General features: G+C 49.5%; 2 protein-coding genes and 1 long non-coding RNA gene across 11 annotated transcripts; 2 read left to right on the forward strand and 1 right to left on the reverse strand.

The window, feature by feature from the left end:
• The first annotated feature begins 1185 nt into the window (after window positions 1-1185).
• Window positions 1186-6714, forward strand: PRR29 (proline rich 29). 4 transcript variants are annotated; one of them, XM_028836663.2, is made up of 6 exons: window positions 1186-1259; window positions 1555-1630; window positions 1821-1927; window positions 3508-3737; window positions 3891-3961; window positions 4155-6714. In XM_028836663.2, exons 1-6 carry the CDS (start codon window positions 1200-1202, stop codon window positions 4181-4183), a joined length of 573 nt encoding a protein of 190 aa, XP_028692496.2. In that variant the 5' UTR covers window positions 1186-1199; the 3' UTR covers window positions 4184-6714. The 4 variants fall into 4 exon arrangements, with proteins under 4 accessions (XP_028692496.2, XP_077828560.1, XP_028692497.2 ...); XM_077972434.1 differs by having other exon boundaries at window positions 1576-1630; XM_028836664.2 differs by lacking the exon at window positions 3891-3961 and having other exon boundaries at window positions 3508-3735.
• On the reverse strand, window positions 3086-24620 carry ICAM2 (intercellular adhesion molecule 2). 6 transcript variants are annotated; one of them, XM_077968465.1, is made up of 6 exons: window positions 24507-24620; window positions 10503-10582; window positions 9373-9477; window positions 7501-7767; window positions 6073-6393; window positions 3086-5346 (listed from the first exon to the last, which is right to left on the reverse strand). In XM_077968465.1, the coding sequence occupies exons 3-6, from the start codon at window positions 9431-9433 to the stop codon at window positions 5168-5170; spliced, it is 828 nt and encodes a 275-aa protein (XP_077824591.1). In that variant the 5' UTR covers window positions 9434-9477; window positions 10503-10582; window positions 24507-24620; the 3' UTR covers window positions 3086-5167.
• Window positions 10008-24576, forward strand: LOC144335874 (uncharacterized). Its single transcript, XR_013407069.1, has 2 exons — window positions 10008-12328; window positions 23885-24576. It is a non-coding gene; the product is annotated as an uncharacterized LOC144335874 (long non-coding RNA).

Genomic DNA, 24620 nt, shown 5'->3' on the forward strand with positions numbered 1-24620 from the left:
ATAGCACCCGTCTTTCCATTCTGCTTGGCCCCATCAAGGACTGCCTTCCTTGGAACTCCATCCCTCACTGGTCAGGTCCTCTCTTTTTCATTATCCCTGGGGCGTAGTCTTGCCTTTCTGCTCTCTTTTCATGGATACATTTTCACTTCCCAACAGTGCTGGGACCAATGACCATACTGCTTATGCCTCCAGGGTTCAGATGGCACATTGCACATGCAGACACTTCCTTGGTCAAGGTTTGCTGACGATGAGCAAAATGGTTGGTTCTCTTTCTACCTGGAATGAGAGTGGAGATGGAGAGAGGCACCTCTGTGTTCTACTCACTGGGGGGCTGTGACCCCAGTGCCTGGATTTCAGCTTGTTGATGGCTACTGAAGCCATAAGACCCATGGGGACAGTAAAGCAATGCTCACAGGCCCGCTCCCCTAGAGACAGTGACTATGGAGCAAAGGAAGAGGCGGGAATGGTCTTTCTGGTTCTTACTCCAGGACTGGCAGGAAGGGGAGCTGACATGGAGAGTGGGGGAAGGGCTACTCAGGGTGCTAAGCCCAGCTTCCTGTCTGGATTTTCCTTGACTGCTGCCGGGGGCCTATCTTAGGATGGTCACAGCTGCAGAAATAGATCTCCCCTTTCACCTGTTCTTAAGCAAGGAAGACCTTGCTAACTTCCTGTCAGAAGAATGCGTGCTTTGGTAACTTTTCCAGTATGGGAGGCAGTACTGGGACGCCGGTGCTGAGTCATCACGAAGCCCCTCTCTCTGTCAGAGTGACAGGGAACAGACCCTCTGCCTTCCTCACTCGCCTGCCCTGGCCCCCAGCCTGCTCCTACAAAAGTCTCTGTTTCTCCTGAACTTTTCAGATGAGTCAATCGGGCTCTGGGACCCCGAAACCAAGCCTCCCTAACCACTCGCTTATTCACTCAACAAACACAGCCCCCTTGCCCGCACTAACCCAGGCGCAGTTCTAGGGACGAGCAAGGGGCGGGGAGGGGAGCCCGGAGCAGCGCGGCGGGAGGTGGACATGCCGGGGAGGAGACCGGCCTCCTGGTGGCAGGGGAGGGCTCCTGGGGACCCCAAGTCCGCGGAGGAGGAGAGAGGAGGGAGCAGGGAGGGGGAGGACCCAGGAGCACGGGCGGGCTCCGCGCATGCGTGGGAGGAGACCTTGGCGTCCTCGGCGTCGCCAAGGCAACCCGCGCCAGCCATGGCCTCTGGGGCGGGCGGGAGCTGGGGTCGCTCCCCACCGCAGAGCGCAGTTCCGACGGTGAGGGCTGAGCCCGGGAGCAGATCCTGCCTTAACTTGGGGGACGGCAGAGTGGGTGGGGTCCTTGGAGGGGCTAGACCCTGGAGCGGGGGAGCGAGTGTGGGGAGGTGAGGAGAGACAACCCCAAACCGAGAGGAAGAGGCGTGGCAGGGAGCAGGGAGGCCGCGGGGCAGGGAGGGGAGAACCCGGCCCCTGCGGCGTTAGGGAGTCCACTGGCCAGGAGGGGTTGGGGCTCGCGACGTGTCCCCATCCATTCCCCCCACCCCACGTGACTGACTCCGCGCACACCCCCCAGCCCTGGGTCACTGTCCTGCAGCCCCTCTGGTGGGCCGTACCACCTGCGCCCCCGCAGCCAGGCCGCGTGAAGGAAGGTGAGACTCCCGGGTCCCCCCACCCCATTACCACCATCACCACCACTCACCCCCTTCTGCCTCACACATCCTCTGGGAGTCCCCCCAGCACAATCCGCCCACCCATTCTTCCCCCTCCCCTGAGCACAGGGGTGTCAGGGGGAGGGGGACCCGGAGTCCCGGCGTGGGCTTGCTGAACCCTGCTTCCTAGACCTGCTGGAACTAATGATGCTGCAGAACGCGCAGATGCACCAGCTGCTGCTAAGTCGCCTGGTGGCTGGAGCGCTGCAGCCCAAGCCGGCCTCGCTGTGCCCTCAGGTGCGTGTGGGTGGGGTCGCTCACCTGTGGGTCCAGGGATGTGGATCCACCTGGGGTTCCTGTTGGCGGGAGGGGGGGTGGTGCGGGAATAACTGGGAGACAGAGGAGCAGGAAGCCAGCCTGTCTCTCTGGCTGGGGCTATTTGGCATCTGTTATGTATCAGGCCCTGTTTCAGCCTCCATGAAAGGTGGGTGGTGGGGGGAAGAGATGCCCCCAAAGTCCAGACCACCCAGGTCTTGTTTTCAAGGATGTTTCCCTGCAGTGCCTTCCTCACTGGACTTCAGGCTCCAGGAAGGCAGGCACCCTGGTAACCCTGCCCCATGCATCATGAGCGTCTGGCCTGGTGCCTGACACTGTGTAGGGGCTCAGCTGATATTTGTTGAACAAGTGAATGAATAAATGAATGGTTAGGGATACAAGGCCAGGTTGGCTGTGATGGCACGTGGAGAGGTACAAAGCACAAGTGCACACAGGGTTGGGGGATGGGGACAGGCTCCTTGGAGGTGCAGGGGACCTTAGAACCAGCCCTTGAAAGCCAGGTAGGATTTTGACCCTTGGAGGAGGCAAAGGTTGTGTCCCTCATCCAGGCTGGCAGGGGCAGAGTCAGGAGACAGAATGGGGGAAACCGTGTGCGGCAGTGTGTGTGTGCAAATGTGTGTATGGGCGCATGTGTGTGCAAGTGGGTGTCTGTGTGCATGCATATGTGTGTGCGAGTGTGTCCGTGTGTGTGCAATCGTGTGTGCATGTGCAAGTGGGTGTGTGTGCAAGCGTGTATGTGCATGCATGTGCGTATAGCTCTAAGGCTGAGCCTTAGCCAATAGTGGGCATCCTGAGGTCAGGAGAAGCAGGGACTGGGTGGAGAGAGAATGCTGGTCAACCTGGAGGAGTCAGAGAGGGGTTCAAGGAATCCAGATAGAGTGAGACCCTAAGGAGCTACTGCTACCCTTCACCCCTGGGTCCCCAGTGATGGCACATAGGTGGGTCCAGGGGCTGGGGGTGAGGCTGGGGACAGCTCAGTGGACTCTTGGACCCAGCTCTGGGTTCACACCTGGAATCAGCTGGGTGGCCAAGTTGCTCAACCTCCTTGAGCTACAGGAGTAAATGTTTCCACAATGCCTTGTCCGCATGTAGTAAATGCTCAATAAACACAAGCCATCCTTTTCTTTTTTTATTTTTTTGAGATGGAGTCTCACTCTGTCACCTAGGCTGGAGTGCAGTGGCACGAACTTGGCTCACTGCAACTTCCACCTCCTGGGTTCAAGTGATTCTCCTTCTTCAGCCTCCCGAGTAGCTGGGACCACAGGCGCCCGCCACCACACCTGGCTACTTTTTCGTGTTTTTAGTAGAGACGGGGTTTCATCGTGTTAGCCAGTATGGTCTTAATCTCCTGACCTTGTTATCTGCCCACCTTGGCCTCCCAAAGTGCTGGGATTACAGGTGCAAGCCACCGCGCCTGGCCTACACAAGCCATTCTTACAAAGCCTATCTGGAGGAAATAACGTAGGGGAATGGAGGAGTAAGGATGGGGAGAGCCTGATCGTGGATTCTCATTTCCCCTCCCTGTTTTGCACAATCCCCAGGTCTCCCTGGAGGTTCCACAGGAAGAGCCTGAGGAGGAAGAGGAGGAGATGGACGTGCAGGAGATAGGGCCTTTGGTGCTTCACCATCACTACTTGCCCTATTTGATGCCCTCCCCGGGTACCCTGCTGCCCTGGCCGGCCCCCTTCTTCCCCGCTCCCGCCTGTCAGCCCCACTTGCGGGATGTACCCAGGATTCAGCACTGTCCTCCTGCCTCTAGGGAAAGGGAGGCGTAAGTGAGGCTGGGTGCTGCCAGGGTTCTGCTCTGGGGCTGGGCTGGAAGAGCTGTGCAGGGATGGGTGGTTGGTGGAGATAACTTGTGGGTGAAACCCCAGAGGCCACCTCTGGGCCTCTGATAGGGGTCTTTTTCTCTCCCCCATCTCAGGAGAGCTGTGCCTCCACCCCCACCCCCCAGTGCCACAGGGACTGTGGGCGCCAATGTATCCCCGGCTTCAGGTAGGGCTGGAGTGGTGGGCAGTGGGGCCCAGGCCTGGGAGTGAATCAGGAGGCCAGGAGCGCCCTGTGCACTCTGGTGGGATTTGGGGTTTCCTATCATCACTGCTGCAGGCAACTGGCCTGCCCCCTCCCTTTTCCTCTTTGGAGTCCACTGAGGCAGGAGGGAGTCAAGATGAGGTTCTTGCTTCCCCAGACTACTGTGATGCCGAGAGCCTCCTATGAGGACAGACGCTGGCCCTGGGACCTGCACCAGCTTTGTGCTCTGGATACAGCCCCGGAGCCCCCTCCCGCACCTCTCTTGTCGGCTCCTCTGTGCCCATGGCTGGCGGTCCTTCTCACTCCCTCAACCTCAGCCAGGCCCTCTTCTCCTGGGGAAATCAGTCCCTGCCCCACCCCAATGAGTCCCTGGACGGGTCGGATCTGTGCTGTGGTGTAAGTGCTCCTTAGAGCACCACCCAGGCCCTTGAAGCCACGTCAGCCCGCCTCTGCCCCACTGCTTCCTGCCTGGAGCAGGGGGAGGCCTGGGAACAGAGCCCCCACCCTCTCTCCCTCACCCCTCTCTCTGGGATGATGAGGTTTCCTTCCAGCCTAATAATGGAGCAAGAGGGGAGTGGGGGCTTCCTTCTGCTTTCCACAGCTTTGAAGGCCGCTTTGAGGTGGCTGCAGGGGCCCAGAGTGGTGGGGGAGAGGCCTTGCTGGGCAGCGCCCCCGAGCAGAGTCAGTTCCCTGGGACCCCCACTCGTCGTCCCAGGAAGCAGCTCTGTTGGCAGAAAGGAGAGGTCAGAGCTTTGTCCTGCTGTGATCAGGAGTGGCCTGAGGTCTCCTGGGGCCAGGTGGGAACACTGTGTCCTCTGCCCCCTGGGCCAGGGTGTGTTCCCCCACCCTCCCTCAGTAGGAGTGAGCTACTCAGGCCAGATGGGGGCCTGGCGCCTGGGCTGGGAGGCCCCTGTGAAGGAGAGGGTGGGAAGGGAGGCATCTGGGGAGAGGGGTCCCCCATGGTGGCTCCCCTCCGTGGCCGTTCTTATCCCAGGAGGAGACACTGTGGGCACAGCGCTAAGTCCAGGTGTTTGTATTCGGGCTAGAAAAGGCAATGTCCCGAGTCCCTGCTGCCTGTCACAGTCCTTCGGCCAGCGCTGGACCTCAACCCTGAGGAGTCACACTGAGTTCCAGTGACCACCATGGCGGCGGCCATGCCACTTATGCGTGCTATGGCCGGAAGGCCTGGGGTAGCCTCCTCCAAGCCGCTCGCACCCCGTAGGTGCCCATCCGCCGCTGGCGCCAGTGCTGGCTGAAGATGAAGCAGAGCAGGACAGATGTCACGAACAGGAACAGCAACACTGACACCACTGTGACGATGATGACCATCTGGCTGTCCGGCACGGGCTCTGGGCAGGGAGGGGGCAAGGGTCTTAGACATCCTGTGATCCCAGTTACCAGGGACCAAAAGGAAGTGGAAGTCTACCCCCGACCCAGCCCCCCCAGCCCCCGCCGCCCACTCATCCATCCTGCAGTCACCCCAGGCTGTAGACATGTGTGGTGAATGGTGTCTAAATTAAAATTATCTGGAAAAAAGGTGGCCCAGGCTCAGGCTACCAGCTGAATTTCTGTGAGGCTGTGAGGGCAGATGTCCCTTGTCAGCAGCCCTGGGACCAGTGTGTAGCTGCTGGACACCATGGCCTGGAGGGTGGCATGGTCCCAGCCAAACCCCTTCTTGGGCAGAGCTGAATGAACTTCATGCCAAGCTCCCTGAGGACAAGGAATGTGCCGGCCGTCCAGAGTCACTGAGCAGCAGAGCTCCGGGTACCTCAGGGGAGGCAATCAGGCCAAGCTTCTCATTGTGGAGGGGAGCCAAGGCCAGGGAGAGCAGTCAAGGTCATGGGACTTGATGGTGGCTGAGGAACTAGTTGACCTCTCCCAACCTCTGGACCAGTTGAGGTTCAAGCTGGGGACGCGGAAAGAACTTCAGGGAAGAGGGAGAGTAAGAGGGAAGCCTCAGCGTGAAGGGTGGGCTCCTGGGTGTTTGCTTCCCAAGTGGGGCTTGAGATTTTTCTTCCCCCAAGGGGCTGAAAGTGGCTTCTCACTCCCAACTCCATCCATGGAGCCCCCCTCACCATAGATCTCCAGCATCTTCGGGGCTGAGTGTGTGCAGAAGACTTCGCCACCGCGAGACATCAAGTCCAGCACAGCCAGGCAGGAGAAGTTGTGGTGGCCGTCCTCTCTGTGAGCCATGCTGCTGAATGTGGCTGTGGCCTCCTGCAGGGCAGGGGCTGCCTTCCCGAAGGTCTGACTGTGCAGAGTCTCACTGCCACGGAGCAGGCTGAGGGTGAGGCTGTCCAGGGGCTCCACGGCGGGCACCCTGCACTCGATGGTGAAGGACTTGCCCACGGCCACCCAAGTGGGCTGCAGTGTGAGGAAGACCTGCCTTGGAGGCTCTGCAGGGGACAAAGGAGGGAGATCTGGTCAGGATGGGAGTGCAGCCCCAGCAGCCTCCCCCTGGCCAGGGCCATCTCCTGTCACCATGGTGTTCCATGGTCGGGGAGGAGGTGGCCTGGCCAGCTCCAGTGCAGAGAGGAAGAGGGCGGCGGTTGAGGATGGAGGCTGGACTGCATGGTAGTTTTACAGACATGTTGATTTCCGGTGACCAGGCATCTACAAGGACAAGGTTCAGAAATTGTACGGCCAACTGGAAAGATATAAAAGTTTGGGTCTGTCTCCTCTCCTTCAGAAATGAAATACAAATTTCAAAAATTAAACAGTCGGGTGATCACATTGAGAGAGACTTAGGTGGGCGTGCTCACTGGAACTGGTCACTCGGGGAACTGAGCTGTGAAGTTCCTCACTTAGGAGGTGGGGGCCAGAGCCAGACCTGCCCAGGTTCTCCAGGGTCAGGGCCATGGCCAGCACGATTCCTCACGTGTGCAACCACCTGAGGGGGTGCCCTGGATTCTCTTTTGAACTAGAATACTTCACCTCCACTCACCCCACCTCCCACCCCGGGAAAATATGTTGGATTTAAGACGTTTTTCTGTTCATTGATTCACTGAAGCTGGTGATGGAATGGACCCAGGTGATACCCTTAGCACCAAGATGTCCTATCCTGGCCCATCTGGAAGGTTTCTCATGTGCAGGTGGAGTGTGATGGCCACACATTTGCCATGGGCCCTGAGGGGAAGATAAAAGCCCTGGGCAACACCTCAACCTTCTTGTCATGAGGTGGACGGGCCCAGCTCCCCGGGTGGTGACCCCACTACTTGGTATAGGACTTGGGGTGCGCTGGTGACTCGGCTATGTTGGGAATGACTTCTGGACATGCCTAACCCTTGGTTAGATTGTCCTCCCCTAAGCAAGACTCAAAACGTGGGTTGTCTGTGTCTGAGATGCCAGCAGGCCTGGTCCTACCCCTTGTTACCCCAGGAGCTTAGGGAGGCAGGGCCCACGATGACAGTGTCCAGGAGCAGGCACAGAGGGGCTCTGTGTGCATTCAGTAGACACAGGCTCTGCCCCAGGGGAGAGCAGGGCCCCGCCGCACAGCCACTCACGGTACACGCTGACGTTGGAACTCATTGACTTCTGCTTCCCAGAGCAGGTAAAGTGGCACCAGAGGACCGTGTCATGGGAGATGTTTGAGATCAAGTAATGCTTCCACTGAGTCTGTTCGAGCAGCAGAATCTTATTTAGAGAAGTCTCCAGACCACCCACTTCAGGCTGGTTACAGGTGGTGCTGCAGTTGACCTCGAAGGACTCCTTGGGCTTTACTATCAGCTTCTCTAGCCTCATATGTACCTCGAATGCCTTCTCATCAGATCCTGCAAGACCAGAAACACTGGGCAGTGGTGTCACCCCCCGCCTCCCGCCCTCCAGTGGAGCTGTCCATTGAGGCAGTCTGGCTCCTGGGTCAGGGGCTGAAGAGGAAAGGTCACTGGGGCCCTGCTGCTACTTTCCCCTTGTCAGGTGTCATGGTCCCGGCTAGACCAGCAGGCCACCCCCCAGCTGACTCCCCACCTCTGGCTGTCCTTCCTCCAGCCCCCCAGCTGACTCCCCGCCTCTGGCTGTCCTTCCTCCAGCCCCCCAGCTGACACCCTGCCTCTGGCTCTCCTTCCTCCAGCCCCCCAGCTGACTCCCCGCCTCTGGCTCTCCTTCCTCCAGCCCCCCAGCTGACACCCTGCCTCTGGCTCTCCTTCCTCCAGCCCCCCAGCTGACTCCCCACCTCTGGCTGTCCTTCCTCCAGCCCCCCAGCTGACTCCCCGCCTCTGGCTCTCCTTCCTCCAGCCCCCCAGCTGACTCCCCGCCTCTGGCTCTCCTTCCTCCAGCCCCCCAGCTGACTCCCCGCCTCTGGCTCTCCTTCCTCCAGCCCCCCAGCTGACTCCCCGCCTCTGGCTCTCCTTCCTCCAGCCCATCTGCCCATCAGCTCCAGAGGAGTCTTCCTCAGGCTGTGCTCCATCTCCATGCAGCGGGATCCCACTCACTCTTTAAGGTCAGCTCGAATGTCCCCTCCCCCACGAAGCCCTCCCACAAAGGGCCCTCTGTGGCCCTCCCTCCTTTCCTTTCTTCCACGAACACTTTTTGAACACCTGCTATGTCCAAAGCAGCAGGCTCTGGGGATACAGCAGTGATGAAAGTAGACCAAACACTGCCCTGGCAGAGCTCCACTAAACAGTGACAGGCAGAGCACCCAGCCGGTCACATGGCAGGAAAGTGCCGAGAAAGGAAAACGCGAGAAAGTGGGGGTGAGGCCATTTTAAGGGTGAGGCCACTTTAAATATTGTGCTCCATGAAGGCCTCACCCAGACGGTGACTCCTGGGCAAAGGCATGCAGGGGCATGCCACGCCCTGCAGATACTCAGGGGCAGTGATCAAGGGGAAGGGGGCCAGACGTACAAAGGCTAGGGCAGGAGGATTGTTGAGCCCAGGAGTTGGAGGCTGCAGTGAGCTATGATCACTCCCTGCACTCCAGCCTGGGCAACAGAGCAGGAACCTGTCTATAATAAAAATTAAAAAATTTAAAAAGTCTCAGCAGGCTGGGCATGGTGGCTCATGCCTGTAATCCCAGCACTTTGGGAGACCAAGGCGGGTGGATCACTTGAGTCCAGGAGTTCGAGACCAGCCCCCACCGTCTCTACAAAAAATACAAAAATTAGCTGGGCATGGTGGCTATCACCTGTGATCCCTGCTACTCAGGAGGCTGAGGTGGAAGGATCACATGAGCCCAGGGAGGTGCAGTGGGCCATGATCATGCCACTGTACTCCAGCCTGGGTGATAGAGTGAGACCCTGTCTTAAAACAAAACAAAAAAACCGAACAACCTTAGTAACTTTTGGGCCTTCTCTTCCACCTGAAGCCACAGGGAACGGGGCACCCCCACCCTCTCGGCTGGCATGTGCCAAATCAGGAACCCTAGAAACCCGGCTTACCTGAACAGCAGACCAGGGCAAAGAGGGCCACGGTCAGGGTCCCGAAACCAAAAGAGGACATCTCCGGCAGTGTCCACGGGCTTGCAGGGACCAGCGAAGGGCTGCCTGGAGGGAGACGGAGGGCGCAGGTCAGAGCGCAGGTCTGACCACGGCCCAGAATCCCCAGCCTCCTGCAAACTGATGACTGCATTTCCTCTCATTATCTGAGAGATCTTTGGGAAGCCACGTGCACCAGCTGGTTCTAGGACCCCAGGCCTCCAAGAATCCAGGCAGAGGAAGCTGGGAAGCCGCTGATAAGCAGGGCATAACCCAGTCCTCCCTGCTGGCTCCTTGTGCAAGGGGCAGGGCAGGCAATGGGTGCACGCATGTGTGTGTGTGTGAGATGGGTGCACAGGGGAGTCAGGCCTACAAGCCCCAGATCTGGGGAACCCCAAATCCCATGGGATGCATTGTTGGAGTCACGCCTGTGAGGCAACCATCCAAAGGCAGGACCTGTCCAGGAAATGCAGTCACCATAGCAAAAGGGGACAGTGACTTGGGCTTTTCTAAGGAAGCCTGGACGGGAATTTGAGCTTCTCCTGCTAAATGCCTGGCGCAAGTCTGCATAAACCTTAATATCCCACTCAGTTTTCTCTCTTCTTTTTCTTTCTTTCTTTTTTTTTTTTTTGAGATGGAGTCTCACTCTTGTCCCCCAGGCTGTAGTGCCGTGGCACGATTTTTGGTTTACTGCAAACTGCGCCTCCCAGATTCAAGCAATTCTCCTGCCTCAGCCTCTAGAGTAGCTGACATTACAGGAGCGCATCACCACGCCCAGCTAATTTTGTATTTTTAGTAGAGATCGGGTTTCACCATGTTGGCCAGGTTGGTCTTGAACTCCTGACCTCAGGTGATCCGCCTGCCTCGACCTCCCAAAGTGCTAGGATTCCAGGCATGAGCCACCACGCCTGGCCCCCACTCAGTTTTCAACCTAGACTTGATCTTGACTCAGGTGATTCAGGGCCAACCTGAGGCCCAGAGCCTCAGGAAATGCATCCCATAGTAGTCTGCAGCAACCCAGGCACAGACGGAGAATGAGGTCCAGTCTGGGGGCAGCCACACCCCCAAACCATGGCCTCCATTTCCTGGCCTACCTGATGTCCTCCCCTTTCCCTCTCTCCAGGAGGGAGCCTTGGGCTGGGAGGATTGGGGCCTGAGGTGTTTCAGTTTATTCCTAGGGAGGAATCCCCAGAAGCAGTGAGCAGGTATAAGGGAGGGATTTCAATGGAAGAGAGGACCTTCCTGGGGGATCGCCACACAGTCTCATCCCCCAGTTCTGCCTAAGATCTCTTTTGCAACCAGGCAGGGAAAGAACAAGTCTCCTTGCTTTCTCAGGGGAACCCCCGATGGGGCCTTTCCAAAGGGGTGCCCCAGAATCATCAGGGCTTCAGCCAAGCTCCATTCCGGGATGGGAGGGCAGGGTGAAGTCCTGGCCTTCCCTCACCGCTGAGGTCAAAGGCGGTTACTACTGTGCACAACCATCAAGCACTGCCATTGTTAGCCTGGACCCAGGGACGTCCCTGGACGCAGACGTGGTCGCTGGACTTGGGAATGATGCAGGGAGGAAGGGGCGGGGCCTGGGGCCAGCAAAGAAAAGGAGAACAGGGTGGAGCTTCACCCCCAGCCTGGAGGAATCTGATTTCATGTGAGGCCAGCAAAGTCCTGAGAGCAGGAAACACTCCTGAAACCCAAGCCAAGGGCTGAGGAGGTGGTTCCAGGGACTGGGACAAAAGGGTGGGGATGGGGACATTGCTGTAGTGGAGACTCTGTGTCCTCCACTGAGTCAGAATAATAATAATAACAATAACAACAGCAATAATAATACTAGTAAACATTTACTTACTACTTACCAGCAATAATAATAATAATAGTAAACATTCAGTCGTGCACTGTCACAAGTATTCTATAAATATGAACCAATTAATCCCCTAACTCTGTGAGGCAGGTACTGTTACTGTCCCCATCTTACAGATGGGAAAACTGAGGCACGGCAAGGTTAAGTGACTTGTTCAAGGTCACATACCTAGAAAAAATGAAGTCACTATGAATGATAGCCTGCCATGGTGACTGTTGAAACCCGCCCTAGCAGGCGCAAGAAGAGGATTGTTAGGAGCCAGGTTCCCAGGAGACCCTCAAGAGGGAAAAGCAACACAGCAGAAGGCCAGAGGAAGGTTCTGGGGCCTTCCTCGCTGTGAGGGACTGGGGGAAGGTGGGGTGATCCACACCTGGAGTGCTCCAAACAGCTTCTGGAAGGGACAGTGCTTGGGAATCCTGCTGGCACACACAGCAGGGCAAGCCTGATTCCCTCTTCAAGCAAGGCCTCTGCAGTCCAACATCCTCCCCGAAAGCACAGGTCCCAGTTTCCAGCCCCCATCTCCTCCTGTGATGTCTCCCATCCTTCCTGGGCAGGCCTTGCTTGGCTGGGACACACGGGGCATGTGACCATCTATTTGTTAGAAATATTTACTGCTTTCTAACCATTAACACATCAACCTCCCTGCCTCCTCACTGGCCCATCAGCCATGAGGGCAGAAGCTGAATCTCATGTACTGCTATATCCACCCAGTGTAGGACACTGCCTGGCACACAGTAGGTGCTTCATCACTGTTGAATTGGTAGATGGATGCTTGCATGCATGGATTAGTGAATGAATGAGAGAGTTTGTCCTAAACAAGCTTGGGCAAAGGCTGTTTCTATTTTTAGGTCCTAAGCATTTATTGTTTTTGTTTGCCCAGCTTCTTCCTCCTGCTACTGCTAAAGTCTCTGCTCCCCAAGGCCACAAGGCTGACCTTATAATGTAAATAAGGCCAATCATGGTACCTTACTCCTCAAGGATGGGCACTTTGAGTTAGGCCTGAGCAGAGGTTTTCTTTTTATGAGACGGAGTCTCGCTCTGTCGCCCAGGCTGGAGTGCAGTGGCGTGATCTTGGCTCACTGCAAGCTCCGCCTCCTGAGTTCAAGGGATTCTCCTGCCTCAGCCTCCTGAATAACTGGTATTACAGGTGCCCACCACCACGCCCAGCTAATTTTTGTATTTTTAGTAGAGACAGGGTTTCACTGTGCTGGCCAGGCTGGTCTTGAACTCCTGACCTCGTGATCTGCCCGCCTCTGAGCAGAGATTTTCCTGGGACTTTCTGAACCAGAGCCGGTAGGAACACACCCTTCCCTTTCTAGTCCTAACACTAGACGCACATGAGCCAGCAACTGTGCGTGCTCATGCCCCACAACTGAAGAAGTTGAAAGGAAGGAAAGTCAACTCAGTGTAGGAGGGGCCCTTAACCCAAGATGGAAGGTGATCTAGAGTTGTTAACAGGGAAAGTGCTGGTTGTGGGGGTAAGGGGTGGACTCTGATGGGTGGTGGGCTGGGTTAGGTGCCAGGCGATGACTCTGTGTTCACTCAGGACTCATGTTGCAGAAGTGAAAGAGCTTTCCAGGCTGAACACAGTGGAAAGTTCTGACCCTTCAAATCTGACCATGGGAGTCAGGACTGGACATGGGTCCTTGTGTACAGAGAGTTACTGTGAGGCTTGCCCTACAAAATGTCCGGGACAGAACAGGAAAAGAGCTTGCAGCACACTCAACATTAATCATTAGGTCAGCATGCTCTCTGACCTGCTTCCTCATAGTTGCTCAGTGCCTATTGCCCCAGAATTATGCAGACTCTGTCACAGGATTAGAGTTCCCTTAACTGCTCTAAAGGTAACAGCTTGAACATTATAAAATGTTAACTTTTCTCTTTGAGATATTCTTTCAGTGCCTGCATACCAGTGAAAGCACTCATGCCAGCTGGTCCGAAGGACCCCACTGGTGCCAGCCAGTCTGAGGGACCCAATTGATGCCAGCTGGCCTGAAGGACCCCACGAGGAGCTGACTCACAAAAGAATGCAGTTTCCATATTCCGATGATTTTATCCCCTTACCTTGACCAGTCATTGACCCCAGTTTACCGGCCTCTTGCCCTCCACGATCTCCTCTAAAATCCCAGCCCAGAACTCTTTGGGGAGATGGATTTGATGGTCTTCCCAATCTCCTCACCTGGTACCCTGGGATCATTAACCTTTTTCTCTGCAGCAAACCCTGCTGTGTCAGTGTAATTGGCCTGTTGCTGCACAGCAGTGGCCATACACACCTGTTGGTCCTGTAACACAGGAATAAGAGGAAACTAACCATGATGTAGAAGAGAGAAGAAACTGGGGGTCCTTCCTGGAAAATTGTTTTCACCATGAAATGTCTCCTGTTTTGCTCTCTGGATCCCTAAGTTTCTCAAGGAAGGGGGCTATAAAACGGGAGGAGTTAAGATAGTTCTGGAAAACATGAGAGAATTTTTGAGGGGAGGGGAGATTACAGTCTCAGTTTAGAAAGTGCAGTGGCACGATCTTGGCTCACCACAACCTCCACCTCCCAGGTTCAAGCGATTCTCCTGACTCAGTCTCCCGAGTAGCTGGGACTACAGGTGCCCGCCATGATGCCCGGAGAGCCACAAAGCTCTCCCACAGAGCTTTGGAAGGATTAAACTGTGACTGGGTCCTAATCCAATGACTTGCCTCTCTTGTTTGAAAAAAAAAACAAAAAAACTATTAATGTAGAATTGTGTACCCAGCAAAACCATCTTTCAAGAACCAAAGTTAACAAAAACAGATAAACAAAAGGTTTATTTATCCCCCCAAATACCTAAATGAACATTTAAAAATGTGCTTCAACAAGAAGAAAAAATGATTACAGAACAGTTTGCTAGGCAAAGAAGGGCAAGAAAATAAAATGGCAAATGAGTACACAACTCCAAACAAATATTGTTTACAATAATGGTAATATTAATAATTATAATGTTTATTTTGAGAAGTTTTTAGAAGTTCAAAACTACTGGGTAAGAATATATAAGGAAGGATTGGAGTTAAAGCATTCTAAGATTCTAACTTGGAATGTTTAGGAGGAGGACACATTTTAAGTTATATAAGGAATGGGAGAAAATATATGCAAATCATACATGCAATAAGGGGCTAATATCCAAAATATATAAGAAACTCAACTCAATAGCAAGAAAAAAAAACCCACAATTTTAAAATGGGCACAGACCAGCCCAATGTCTCTTGGACTTTATATAATGCCATATAATGTTGTCAGAATAAAGAGAAAAGTGAAAAAAATAAACAAAAATGGGCAAAGGACCTGAGTAGACATTTCTCAAAAGAAGACATACAAATGGGCCGGGCACAGTGGCTTGCACCCATAATCCCAGCACTTTGAGAGTCCAAGGCAGGCGGATCACGAAGTCAGGAGATGGAGATCATCCTGGCTAACACGGTGAAACCTCGTCTCTACTAAAAATACAAAAAGTTAGACGGGCGTAGTTTCGGGCACCTGTAGTCCCAGCTACTCGGGAGATGGAGGCAGGAGAATTGCTTGAACCTGGGAGGCGGAGGTTGCGGTGAACCGATCGCGCCACTGCACTTCAGCCTGGGTGACAGAGCGAGACTCCGTCTCAAAAAAAGAAGACATACAAATGGCCAAGAGGTATATTAAGAAGTGCCCACCATCACTAATTATCAAGGAAATGCAAATTAAACCCACAATGAGATATCACTTCACACCTGTTAGAATGGCTATTTTCAAAAAGACAAGAGATAAGTGTTGATGACAGCTGGGCATGATGGCTCCTGTTTGTAATCCTAATACTTTGGGAGGCTGAGGCAGGAGGATCCCTTGAACTCAGGAGTTTGAGACCAGCCTGGGCAACATAGGGAGACCCTGTCTTGAAAAAATATATACTTTTTAAAAAGAGAAACGTGTTCATGAGAATGTAGAGAAAAAGGAATGCTTACATGCAGTTAGGAAGAGTGTGAATTAGTGTAGCTATTATGGAAAATAGAATGGAGGCTCCTCAAAAAATTAAAAGTACAACTACAGAGGATCTAGCAATCCCGCTACTGGCCATATATCCAAATGAAATGAAACCAGCATGTCAAAGAGGTATCTGCACTCCCATGTTCACTGCAGCATTATTCACAATAGACAAGATACAGAATCAAACTAAGTGCCCAACAGTGGATGAAGGGATAAAGAAAATCTGATACATATACACAGTGGAATACTATTCAGCCTTAAAAAGAAGGAAATCCTGTCATTTTTGACAACATGAACAAACCTGGAGGACAGTATGGTAAGTGAAATAAGACAGGCATAGAAAGACAAATACTGGCCGGGTATAGTGGCTCACACTTGTAATCCCAGCACTTTGGGAGGTTGAGGCAGGAGGATTGATTGAGCCCAGGAGTTCAAAACCAGCCTGGGCAACATAGTGAGACCCTGTGTCTATTATTTTAAAAATTTTTGACTGGGCAAGGTGGCTCATGCCTGTAATCCTAGCACTTTGGGAGGCCAAGGTGGGTGGATCACTTGAGGTTAGGAGTTCGAAATCAGGCTGGACAACATGGTGAAACCCCATCTCTACTAAATATGTAAAAATTAGCAGGGCCTAGTGGTGCATGTCTGTAATCCCAGCTGATCAGGAAGCAGAGGCAGGAGAATCGCTTGAACCCAAGAGGCGGAGGTTGCTGTGAGCTGAGATTGTGCCACTGCACTCCAGCTTGAGCGACAGAGCAAAATTCTGTCTCAAAAGAAAAAGAAGTATAAAAATTAAAAAAGAAAAAAAAGAAAGACAAATACTTTATGATCTTACTTACAGGTTGAATTAAAAAATCAAACTCATAGAATCAGAAAGTAGAATGACAGCTACTAGGGAGTGAGAGAAGGGGAGGGATTGTGAGAGATATTGGTCAAATAGTTAAAAATTTCAGTTAGACTGGAGGAAAAAGTTTAAGAGATCCATTATACAACATGGTGACTATAATAACATTGTATTGTGAAGTTGAAAATTGTTTCCTTTCCTTTTCTTTTTTTCTTTTACTCTTTGCTTATTTATTTTTTTTGAGACGGACTCTTGCTCTATTGCCCAGGCTGGAGTGCAATGGCATAATCTCGGCTCACTGCAACCTCTGCCTCCCAGGTTCAAGCGATTCTCCAGCCTCTGCCTCCCAAGTAGCTGGGATTACAGGCGTGCACCACTGCATACGGCTAATATATATATATATATATATTTTTTTTTTTTTTTTTGTATTTTACGGGCGTGAGCCACCACGCCTGGCCAAAAATTGTTAAGAGAGTAGATTTTTAAGTGTTCTCACCACACAGTGGTAACTATGTGAAAGAATTCATATGTTGATTAGCTCGACTTAGCCATTTCACAATGTATGCATATGTCACAACACCATGTATATATAGATATATACCATCACCCTCCGTATCCATGGGTTTCACATCTATGAATTTAACCAGCCCAGAATAAAAAATATTGGCCGGGCGCAGTGGCTCACGGCTGTAATTCCAGCACTTTGGGAGGCTGAGGCGGGCAGATCACCTGAGGTCAGGAGTTCAAGACCAGCCTGGCCAGCATGGTGAAACCCCATCTCTACTAAAAATATAAAAATTAGCCAGGTGTGGTGGCACATGCCTGTAGTTCCAGCTACTTGAGGCAGGTGAATCACTTGAACCAGGGAGGCAGAGGTTGCGGTGAGCCGAGATCACACCATTGCACTCCAGCCCGGGTGACAGAGCAAGGCTCTGCCAAAAAAAAAAAGTATTAAAAAGTTTACACAACATTTTACAAAAAGCAAAACTTGGGTTTGCTGCACACCAAGTACTGTTGAATCCACGTGAATGAAGTGATGTGTAACACTGTCTTAGGTGTTCTAAATAATCTAGAGATAGTTTAAAGTATACAGGAGGATGTGTGTAGGTTATATGCAAACTCTATGCAGTTTTATATTAGGGACTTGAGCATCCTCAAATTTTGGCATCTGTTGGGAGGGTTCTGAAATCGATCCCCTCATGTATACTGAATAGTGACTCTATAATTTTTGTCAAATATTAAAAGAGCATGTAAAATTTCAAGGAAAACCAGTACAGATAAAGTATATAAATTCTAAACCACTGGAGAGGCTTAAAAATGTATAAAAACAATCCAAACAACCCTTAAAAAAATTAAGAAGAAAGCTGAGTGTGGCGGCTTGTGCTGATAATCCCAGTACTTTGGGAGGCTGGGGCGAGTGGATTACCTGAGGTCAAGTGTTCGAGGCCAGTGTGGCCAACATGGTGAAACCACTCTCTACTAAAAATACAAAAATTAGTTGGACATGGTGGTATGTGCCTGTGGTCTCAGCTACTCAGGAGGCTGAGGCATAAGAATTGCCTGAACATGGGAGGCGGAGATTGCAGTGAGTTGAGATCGCACCACTATACTCCAGCCTGGGCAACAGAGTCTCACTCTGTCTCAAGAAATAAAAAAATACAAATACAAATACAAAAATTAGCCAGGTGTGGTGATGTGTGTCTGTAGTCTCTGCTACTTGGGAGGCTGAGGTGGGAGGATTGCTTGAACCCAGGAGGTGGAGGTTGCAGTGAGCCAAGATCGTGCCACTGCACTCCAGCCTGGGTGATAAGGTGAGTTCCTATCTCAAAAAAGAAAAAAATAACGCTAAAACACAAAGCTCAGCTCTATGTTGTTTGTTGTTTACAAGAGACATACCTCATGCATAAGGATATGGAATTGGTTGAAAGTCAAAGGATGAAAAGGATATACTAGGCAAACATCAAAAGGAAGCTTGGGAAGCTATGTTTATATCAGACAAAGATGAATTTAAAGACAAAAACATATATTAGGGATAGAGTGAGTACCTAGAATAAAGGGTCAATTCACCAGGAAGCTACAATAGTTCTAAATTTCTAAGCACCTAGCTTGAAAGAACTATAAAGAGGTAAAACCACAATCACAACAGGAAATTTTAACATATGTCTCTTAATTACAAGATGCAGACAGAAAAAAAAAAATCAGTGTTGTAAATGCTTGAACTGCATCTATAAAGTAGAGAATACAAATTCTTCAAGAAGATGAGTTTTAAAACCCTTATGTATTTGACAGTTTAAAAACATACTCTAAATAATGCATTAGTCAAAGAAGAAATCATAATGACACATTTATAAATTCCTAAAATTGAATGATAATGAAAATACCATGTTAAAATTTCTGCGAGGCTGCAAAAGTTGTGCTTGGAGGGAAATCTATAGCCTTGAATGCTTGTATTACAAAATAACTCTGGGCCAGATGCAGTGACTCATGCCTGTAATCCCAGCACTTTGGGAGGCCAAGGCAGGAGGATTGCCCCCGCCCAGGAATTTGAGACAGGCCTGGGCAACATGGTAAGATCACATCAAGAAAGAAAGAAAGAGAGCAAGAGAGAAAGCGAGAGAGAGAGAGAGAGAGAGAGAGAGAGAGAGAGAGAGGAAGAAAGGAAGGAAAGAAAGAAAAGTCTGATGGCCAGGCGTGGTGACTCATGCCTATAATCCCAGCACTCTGGGAGGCCAAGGCGGGTGGATCACCTGAGCTCAGGGGCTTGAGACCAGCCTGGGCAACATAGTGAGATATTATCTCTCTATTAAAATAAAAAAATTTTTTAAAAAAACCTTTCCCTACAAAACTCAATAGGATAGGCAAGTCTCCAGTGAAATCGATATATAAAGAAAAAGAAGGCACATGTAAACATAATTAGGAATGTAAATGGAAACATAAACATGAGAAGAAAAAAAACTATACAGATTTATGGAAACAGAAAGTAAAACAGTAGTCGCCAGGGGCTGTGAAAGAGAGGAAATGAGAATCCTTTAAATGGGTTTAGTTTTGGTTTTGCCAGATGGAAAAAGTTCTGAAGATGGACTGCAAAACAATGAGAACATACTTAACATTAATTGCTGATGTGTACACTTAAAAATGGTTATTTGGTACATTTTATGTTATGTGTATTTTACCACAATGAAAAATAAAGAAGACTATAAAGACGTTAGGCTACAACATAGGAATCAAAGTAGATCAAGTCTCAGAAAAATATAACTTACCAAACTTATTTAAGAAGAAATAAAAAGCCTAAATGCTTCTAACAACTATTAAAGAAATTGAATCAGGGCAGGGTGTGGTGGCTCACGGGTAATCCCAGCATTTTGGAAGGCTGAGGTGGGAAGATGCCTTGAGCCCAAGAGTTTGAGACCATCCTGGGCAACATGACAAAACTCATCTCTACAAAAAATACAAAAATTAGCCTGGCGTGGTGGCACACATCTGTAGTCACAACTACTTGGGAGGTGGAGTTAGGACGATAGCTTGAGCCTGGGAGGTTGAGGCTGCAGTAAACTGAGATTATGCCACTGTATTCTAGCCTAGGTAACAAAGTGAGATCGTGTCTCCAAGAAAAAAATAAAATAAAACAAAAAAACTTGAATCAGCAATTTAAAGATCTTCCCATGAAGAAAATACCAGGTCTAGATGGTTTTTGCAGAAGTTCAAGTAAGGGTAACTCTTTTAAAAAAATTATTATTATTTATTTAGTTTTTTAGAAATGGAGTTTTGCTGTATTGCCCAGGCTAGTCTCAAACTCTTGGGCTCAAGAGATCTTCCTGCCTTAGTCTCTCCAGTAACTGTGACTATAGGCACACAGCACTGTGCCTGATTAGTAATTCTAATTTTATAAAAACTCTTTCTGAGAATGGAAAAAATGAAAACATTAACCCTTTCCATGAGGCCAGTGTAACCTTAATATCTAAACAAGACAAGTGCAAGAAGAGAAAGCAACATTAGAGGCCCGTTCCACTCATGACTATAAATGCAACAGTTACAAGAAAAATACTGGTAAATCAAATCTGGCAGTGTAAAAAAAAAAAAAAAAAGACATCATGTTCTAGTTGGGTTTGTCTCAGGTATGCAAGGATGGTTTAACAACAGACGAAATGTCTATAAACATTATTTATTATGTTGGTAATAGTAGACTTTGGTGCTCTGTGTCATACCACTTCTGCCCTCTGCTGATTTCAGCTGTCCCTACAGTGGATAATTTTGTGCAAGCCTAGATTCCCTTTAAGCTGCCAGTGCCCCTCCACCTACTCCCAAACTTATACCAAGCTTCTTTTTGCTTTTTGCCTCAGGGTCTTCTTCGATGCTTTAGGAACAATTTACTTGCCAGCTAGTGATTCCCAGGAGTGTGGGAGAGTTAAGGTCCCTAGAATGTGATCCTCACCCCATGGGGGAACAGGAGCCAGTGGATATACTTTCTAGCCTCCTTCTTGCCAGTGGGCAACTCTTGGAGACATCCTGTAGTTTTATCAGAGGTCTCAGCAGAACAAGCTTCCGTCGCCTACAGCTGCAACATCAGTCACCCTCCTTTAAATGGGCTTTTCCTTCCTTCCTATCTGTTTTCCCTGCTCCTTCACTTCCTGCTTCCTGGAATCACCTCTCAAATAACCTATCTGAATCTAAGTCCTTGCTCCAGTCTGTGCTTTGGAACAAAGGATTTTGCTTTAGAGCAAAAGGAGCCCAAACTAAAACTTACATTAACAGATTTAAAAAGAAAAAATATGATAATATCAACAGATTTAAAAAATTGACAACATTCAACACCCTTTTATGATACAAGCTCTTAGCAAATTAGAAGGAAATGTTCTTAACCTGATAAAGAAAACTTACACAAACTTACATATTGTTTTTAATGAGTAAATCTTAGGAGAATTTCCTTTAAAATCAGGAAGAGACAAAGATGCCTATGATTTCTGCCTCTATTTAATATTGTACCAAAGGTCTTATACATTGCAGTAAAAGGAAAGGAAGGAGAAAAGGAAGAAAGGAAGGAAGGAAAGGCAACCAAAACCATCAATATTTGTATACGGTATGACTACCTAGGTAGAAAATCCAAAAGAATCATCAGGCAAATGATTCAAAGTAATTAGAGATTTTAGCAAGGCAACTAGCTAAAAGATCAATATTCAAAAATTGGTTGTTCTTGTGTATATCAGTAACATACAAAAACATAATTTAAAAAATACATCATTTACAACAGTCAAAAAAGTAGAGCAACAAAACTAACAAAACCTAGAACTACAAGACCTATAGTAAGAAAATTACAATACTTTATTGAAAAATATGAAAGACAATCTAAATAGAGAGAGAGATAACACATGTTCATGGATAGGAATTCAATATTATAAAGATGTGAATTATTCTGTAACTGATCTACAGGGTCAGTGCAATTCCAATTAACCCCAACAAGGTTGCTCATGGAAACTGAATGCTGATTTTAAGGTTTATATGGAAGAACAAAAGAACCAAGACACTCCTAAAGGAAATGAATAAGGAGAGGGATTTGCTCTGCTAGATATTAGGACTTTCTGTAAAATATTGTGTTAGTGTAGGTATAGGCAAATTAACTGATGAAACAGAATAAAGAGCCCAGAAATACACCTATGCTTGTTTGAAACTTTGATGCAAAGATAACATAGAATATCACTGGGTAAAAGAAGGGTCTATTAAATGATGCTGGATCAATTGATTAACCATATGGAGAAAAAAGGGGCGAAATGTAACCCTATCTCACACCAAATATAGAAATCAATTCCATTTAGATTAAGGATTTATATGTGAAAGAAAATCTTCATAAGAAAATATAGGAGAGTATATCCATATCCTTGGGGCAAGACCTCAAAATTGTCAATAATAAAATCAACAATTGGTAACTTTGACTAGGACACAAATAAATAGGCCGGGCATGGTAGCTCACGCCTGTGACCCCAGCACTTTGGGAGGCCGAGGTGGGTGAAGCATGAGGTCAGGAGATTGAGACTATCCTGGCTAACACTGTGAAACCCCGTCACTACTAAAAATACAAAAAAATTAGCCTGGCGTGGTGACGGGCGCCTGTAGTCCCTGCTACTCGGGAGTCTGAGGCAGGAGAATGGTGTGAACCCAGGAGATGGAGCTTGCAGTGAGCCGAGATGGCGCCACTGGACTCCAGCCTGGGTGACAGAGCAAGACTCTGTCTCAAAAAAAAAAAAAAAAAGACACAAAGAAACATTTCAAAGAAAAGGAGGCATGTCTAAAGAAGTGAAAAGATTCTTCAGCTCAAGAGTAGCCAGGGAAATTAAAATTAAAATTACAATGGGACAGATATTATTTTATATGCATTAGATTGGCAAAAGTTAAAAAATCTGACAAGACCAATTGTTGGAGAGGCCACAGGTTAATAGGCACCCTTCTAATTGCTGACGAGAGCATATACTGGTGCTCTCGGAGATAATTAGGCATTATCTTATAAACTCAACATTCTTTATACCCTGTAACTCACAATTCCATTCTTAGATGTATGCCCTAGAAACACTGTCGCACTAAGAACCAGACATGTCCTTGTGTTTACTTCTTTATTTTTATTTTTATTTTTATTTTTTTGAGACGGGGTTTCATCCTATCGCCCAGGCTAAAGTGCAGTGGCGTGATCTTGGCTTACTGCAACTTCCACCTCCCGGATTCAAGTTATTCTCCTGCCTCAGCCTCCCGAATGGCTGAAACTAGAGGCGCATGCCACCACATCCAGCTAATTTTTGTATTTTTAGTAGAGATGGGGTTTCACCGTGTTGGCTAGGATGGTCTCTATCTCTATCTCTTGACTTCGTGATCCTCCCGCCTTGGCCTCCCAAAGTGCTGGGATTACAGGCGTGAGCCACATGTGCCTGGCCTTACTTCTTACTATCTGTGTGACCTTGAGCAGATCACTTAATCTTTCTGTGCCTCAATTTCCTCATCTGCAAAATGGAATCAATAATAGTACCTTCGTCATAGGGTTTTTGTGCAGATTAAACAAATAAAATAAGTAAATATTTTAAAGCATTTAGAACAGTGCCTAGTACACAGTAATGCTATATAACTATCTCATCAAATTAAAATAAATAGGGTAGCTGGGCACAGCAGTTCAAGACTATAGTCCCAATTAATCAGGAGGCTGAGGTGGGAAGATCACTGGATCCCAGGAGTTCGATGCGGTAGTGTGCTATGATCATGCCTGTGAATAGCCACTGCACTCCAGCCTGGACAATATAGTGTGACCCCATCTCAGTAAATAAATACATAGATATGCATATGTAATAAAGCACCTAAAAATAATCAAGAGAACAATAAACACAAAATTCCAGAGGGTGGATAGCTGTGGGTGGGAGGCAAGTAGCATAAAAGTGGACAAGTGGTGGCCTGGCGCAGTGTCCGACACCTGTAATCCCAGCATTTTGGGAGGCCGAGGCGGGTGGATCACAAGGTCAAGAGATCGAGACTATCCTGGCCAACATGGTGATACCTTGTCGATACTAAAAATACAAAAATTAGCTGGGCATGGTGGCACGCGCCCCTATAGTCCCAGCTACTTGGGAGGCCGAGACAGGAGAATCGCTTGAACCCAGCAGGTGAAGGTTGCGGTGAGCTAAGATTGCGCCATTGCACTGCAGCCTGGGCAACAAGAATGAAAACTCTGTCTCAAAAAATAAAATATTAAAAAAAAAAAGGCAGATAAGTGGTGTTTGCAGTCTGGTGATATTCTATCCTTGTGCTGAGTGAGTGGCAGCTTCGGGGGTGTTTGGTATATTACTGAGCAGTATGATGATATGTATGTTACATATGCTTTTTATGTGTTACCTAGTAAATTTTACAAAAAATAATAAAAGGGAAAAAGGACCTTTCTACATGCCTAGAAAGAAGAGGCTTCATGGGAATGTGAGCCATGGGTTAGGAAAGACCCCCTCAAACCGAGGCAGGTAGGATGTGAGCGACTGAGATTCATTATGAACCCACTGCGCCTGCCGTGGAGAACAGGGACTGTCCCTTCCCCTCTGCTTCAGCTCAGATGGTTCAGATCATAGCCCACGAGGGCCCCTAAATAAGGAGGCAGCCCCACATTTCTACATCGGCCAACAATATGGCAGAGCACAGGAAGGAGAGAGCGGAGACAAATCAGGAAAGGAGCGCCAGGGCAAGTGCGTGAGCTCGGAGACCCGGCAGGGCAGGAGCTTCACGGAGGACGGCATGTCGAGCCACAGGAGCACTGGGGATTCTCCAGCCCCTGTACTTACCAGGGAGAAACTGATGCCCAGAGAGGGGAACGCACTAAAACTCAGACCTCGACACTGCCAAAATTCTTCCCATGCCGCCAAGCTTCACTGGAGGGAAAGTGAGAAGCTCGACCTTACCCCTGTGGGCTCCAACAAGGGTGGCTCTGGGATCCCGGGCAGGAAATTGGTGACAAGGTGACAAGATGTACGTGTCACAGCTGCCCAGTTCACAACTTGTTATTCAGTTTTCTC

The sequence above is a fragment of the Macaca mulatta genome, chromosome 16, assembly GCF_049350105.2.
Source record: "Macaca mulatta isolate MMU2019108-1 chromosome 16, T2T-MMU8v2.0, whole genome shotgun sequence".
In the NCBI taxonomy this organism is placed as follows: domain Eukaryota; kingdom Metazoa; phylum Chordata; class Mammalia; order Primates; family Cercopithecidae; genus Macaca; species Macaca mulatta.

Coding starts and splice junctions, on each gene's coding strand:
- PRR29 (XM_028836664.2), top strand. CDS start 1,200: ATGGCCTCTGGGGCGGGCGGGAGCTGGGGTCGCTCCCCACCGCAGAGC. Junction 1,631..1,820: donor GCCAGGCCGCGTGAAGGAAG/GTGAGACTCCCG, acceptor CCTGCTTCCTAG/ACCTGCTGGAACTAATGATG. Junction 1,928..3,507: donor CGGCCTCGCTGTGCCCTCAG/GTGCGTGTGGGT, acceptor CACAATCCCCAG/GTCTCCCTGGAGGTTCCACA.
- ICAM2 (XM_015120046.3), bottom strand. CDS start 9,433: ATGTCCTCTTTTGGTTTCGGGACCCTGACCGTGGCCCTCTTTGCCCTG. Junction 7,768..9,372: donor TGCCCTGGTCTGCTGTTCAG/GTAAGCCGGGTT, acceptor CTGGTCTTGCAG/GATCTGATGAGAAGGCATTC. Junction 6,394..7,500: donor TTCCAACGTCAGCGTGTACC/GTGAGTGGCTGT, acceptor TGTCCCCTGCAG/AGCCTCCAAGGCAGGTCTTC.